General features: G+C 55.7%; 1 protein-coding gene across 1 annotated transcript; it reads right to left on the reverse strand.

Annotated features, from left to right (window-relative positions):
* Positions 1-642: 642 nt before the first annotated feature.
* On the reverse strand, positions 643-2,592 carry LOC141470346 (gonadotropin-releasing hormone II receptor-like). The gene is made up of 3 exons (XM_074156333.1): positions 2,086-2,592; positions 1,336-1,537; positions 643-1,052 (listed from the first exon to the last, which is right to left on the reverse strand). The coding sequence occupies exons 1-3, from the start codon at positions 2,590-2,592 to the stop codon at positions 643-645; spliced, it is 1,119 nt and encodes a 372-aa protein (XP_074012434.1).
* Between the last annotated feature and the right edge of the window lie 382 nt (positions 2,593-2,974).

Here is a 2,974-nt window from a genome sequence, read left to right on the forward strand (position 1 = left end):
GCCCCTCCATCCCCACAGCACCTTCTCCCTCCCTGCCGTGGAGGCACCCCAGGGGTATTAATGCCCCTGCATTAGTCATTCCCCAAAGATTTACATCCTTCCCAGGGCTTCGCACACAGCCGTGGGAGAACCAGGTAGGGTCTGAGCCGGGAGAGCCAACATTTCAAGAAAGCCCTTCCTGCAGCAGGTGGAGAAAATGGAGTAAAAGCCTGTGATGGCACTTTTGCAGCCTCTCAGGGTGACACCACATAGCGCTGTGCATCTGTGCAGCTCCACACTTCAGTGTAAGTGCAAAGGGCACTTACAGATTGGCCACACTGGGAGACACGTCTCCTCCCAGGGGTCAATGCTGGAAGGGTGGTAGATGCTTGATCCCAGAATCAGGGCTAAGGCATGCATAGGGTGCAAAAGGGGTGGTTTTCTAGCTGTCGTGGGGCTGCCAGAATATTGAAGAATGATCACAAATACCCCCAAATGTTTTTCACCCTGAGTACAGGCAGGAGACACATTCCCAGTTTCTGGCCAGAGACCCTCACCCACCAAAGCTGGGTGGCAAACCTCCTTATGACAGTCTCCAGAATGATCCTATGGGACAAAGCACCCCCAAAGCTGTTCCTCCCATCTCCTTGTGGGTACATCTCTTCAGCAGACCGTGTTGACAGTTGTCCCATTGGAGCCCCCTGATGCCACCCCACCAGTTACAGCACCATCCTTGATGTTCTTCTCCGAGACTGAGATGGGTTTGTGTCTCTCATGCCTGGTAATGGCTGTTTCAATGCCCCTGAGACACAACTGCACATCCTCCCGAAAGGAGGGGGTATACAGTCCATAAATGACAGGGTCAGTGCAGGTGTGCAGCAAGCCAAAGAGAAAGAAGCTGTGGTTGACATACTCCGGCATCTTCCGGATCATGGCTGGCTGGAACCAGTACCATAAGCCCAGCAGGTAGTATGGGGTCCAGCAGATGATGAATGTGGCAACAATCACTATGGTCATCTTGAGAGTCTTCATGCGTGCCTTGGAGATGTGGTCGTTTTGATTTCTTATCAAACCTGCCAGGGAGAGCCAAAAGGATAGCTGGAGATGGGAGAAAACCAGGAGAACATAACCATCCATGGCTGTGCTTCTGCCAGAGAGGAGAGACCTGCTCATGATCTGGTCCATGGCCCACAGGAAGCAGAAGACAGCAAGGAGGGGGGGGTCAAGAAGTTTGCATAAAGCCTCTTAGTTAGGTTACCCTTCAAAGGGTGTTGGGACAGACCCCACAACCCTCCAGACTGGAGCAGGTTCGGTCATAGAGTCATGGTGGACACTAAAGGGCTGGGACCTGCTTACCTTTGTTGATCTTTAGCTGCTTACTGATCTCCCAAATGATCCGGATGTAGCAAACAATCATGACGCTCAGGGGGGTGATGTAGAGGGTGGTGAAGGTGAACATGTTGTAGAGAGTTTCCTCCCAGTGCGCTCGGAAGCTCCCGTGAGTAACGCACTGGGTGAAGTTCCCTCCTGGGATCGTGTGCAGGTGGAAAAGGAAAAGCTGAAATGGACAACCAAATAATAACTCAAGGAGGCTTTGGAACAGGGCACCACGTCCTGCAGATGCTCCTGGCTGTGCATGGAGAGCACCTCCCTGCCACTTTTAGACTGGGAGAGGGGCTCTGGGCACCTAACTCATGGCTATGGCCAGGATGGAAGGGATCTGATGGCTGTGAAATCCCATTTTCTGGCTATGCTGAATGTTGTTTTGGTGAGGAACTGCTCAGGTTCCTCTTGGTCTGCTCCAACATGTTTTTCAGTGGTGCAGTGATGCATTTTTAGGAGAACATAACCACGCTCATGAAGAATAAAAAATAGCAGACACCGTTTTTTCCCAGCCCTCAACATAACACCCTGATGGTGTAGCAATGAGCGGGTGCTATAAGGAAGGTGCAAAGCAGCGCTGAGTACCCAACGCAGCAAAGCCAACGCGATGGTGGTGGAGTTTATGGATTGAGATGGACTTGTCAGCGCTGCTGGGATGGGGAAGCCCTTCTCCAAAACCACCCCGGCCTGGGCAAACCACATGGGGAGGCCACTGAGTCCTACCTGGGGTGAAGCCAGGAGCACGCTACTGGCCCAGGCGGCACGGAGCAGCAGCCCATTGCGGCGGCGAGCACGGGAGAAGGGATGGAGGACAGCCGCGTGCCGGTCCAGGCTGATGACCACCAGCACCAGGGCGGCCGCGTACATGGCGAAGAGCTTGAGGAAGTTGAGGAGCTTGCAGGAGATGTCCCCTCCATACCACTGCACCGTCACGTTCCACACCGCGTCGAGGGGCATCACCGCCACCGTCACCAGCAGGTCGGCCAGCGCCAGGCTGAGGATCAGCGGCCGCACGTGGGATTTCCTCCTCTTCCTCAGCAGGCTGCCGAGCACCACCGCGTTGCTGCCCGCTGCCAGCAAGAAGAAGATGGCTGTGATGATCACACGGACCCTCGCCGCTTGCGTGAACCGGGGCTCGACCCAGTGCTCAGGGCAGCCAGAGGCCGAGACGTTGGCATCCCCCTCCACAGCGGGGCGGTGGGGAGATGCGGGGAGCTGCTCGTCACTCATCCCCTGCCGAAACACAAGCAGCAAAGTGAACCCCCTCTTAGGGGCTGGGTAGTGTGCTGCAGCTTCAACAGAAGGAGAAATGGGGATGTGGTGGGATCTGCACTGGAGGCACCAACAGCAACCTGCCAGTCCTGGCCTGTCCCTGCCTGTCCCCTCTGTGTTGCCTGTTTTGCCGAGCCACCGCACCTCCCGGTCACAGTGACACTGCCCGGCTGCCCTCTTTGGCTAACCCCTGCCGTAGCTATAGCGATCGCTCACACAGACATATATTTTTAGCTCTTTGCAAGGCAGTTGAGCATCTGGGAAGCGGGAGCGGTGGCCAGGACCACGGGACAAGCCACTGCCCGCCAGTGCCCCTGGTCGGGAATGAGTCACACCGGAG

This window comes from Numenius arquata, chromosome 11 (assembly GCF_964106895.1).
Source record: "Numenius arquata chromosome 11, bNumArq3.hap1.1, whole genome shotgun sequence".
NCBI lineage: Eukaryota > Metazoa > Chordata > Aves > Charadriiformes > Scolopacidae > Numenius > Numenius arquata.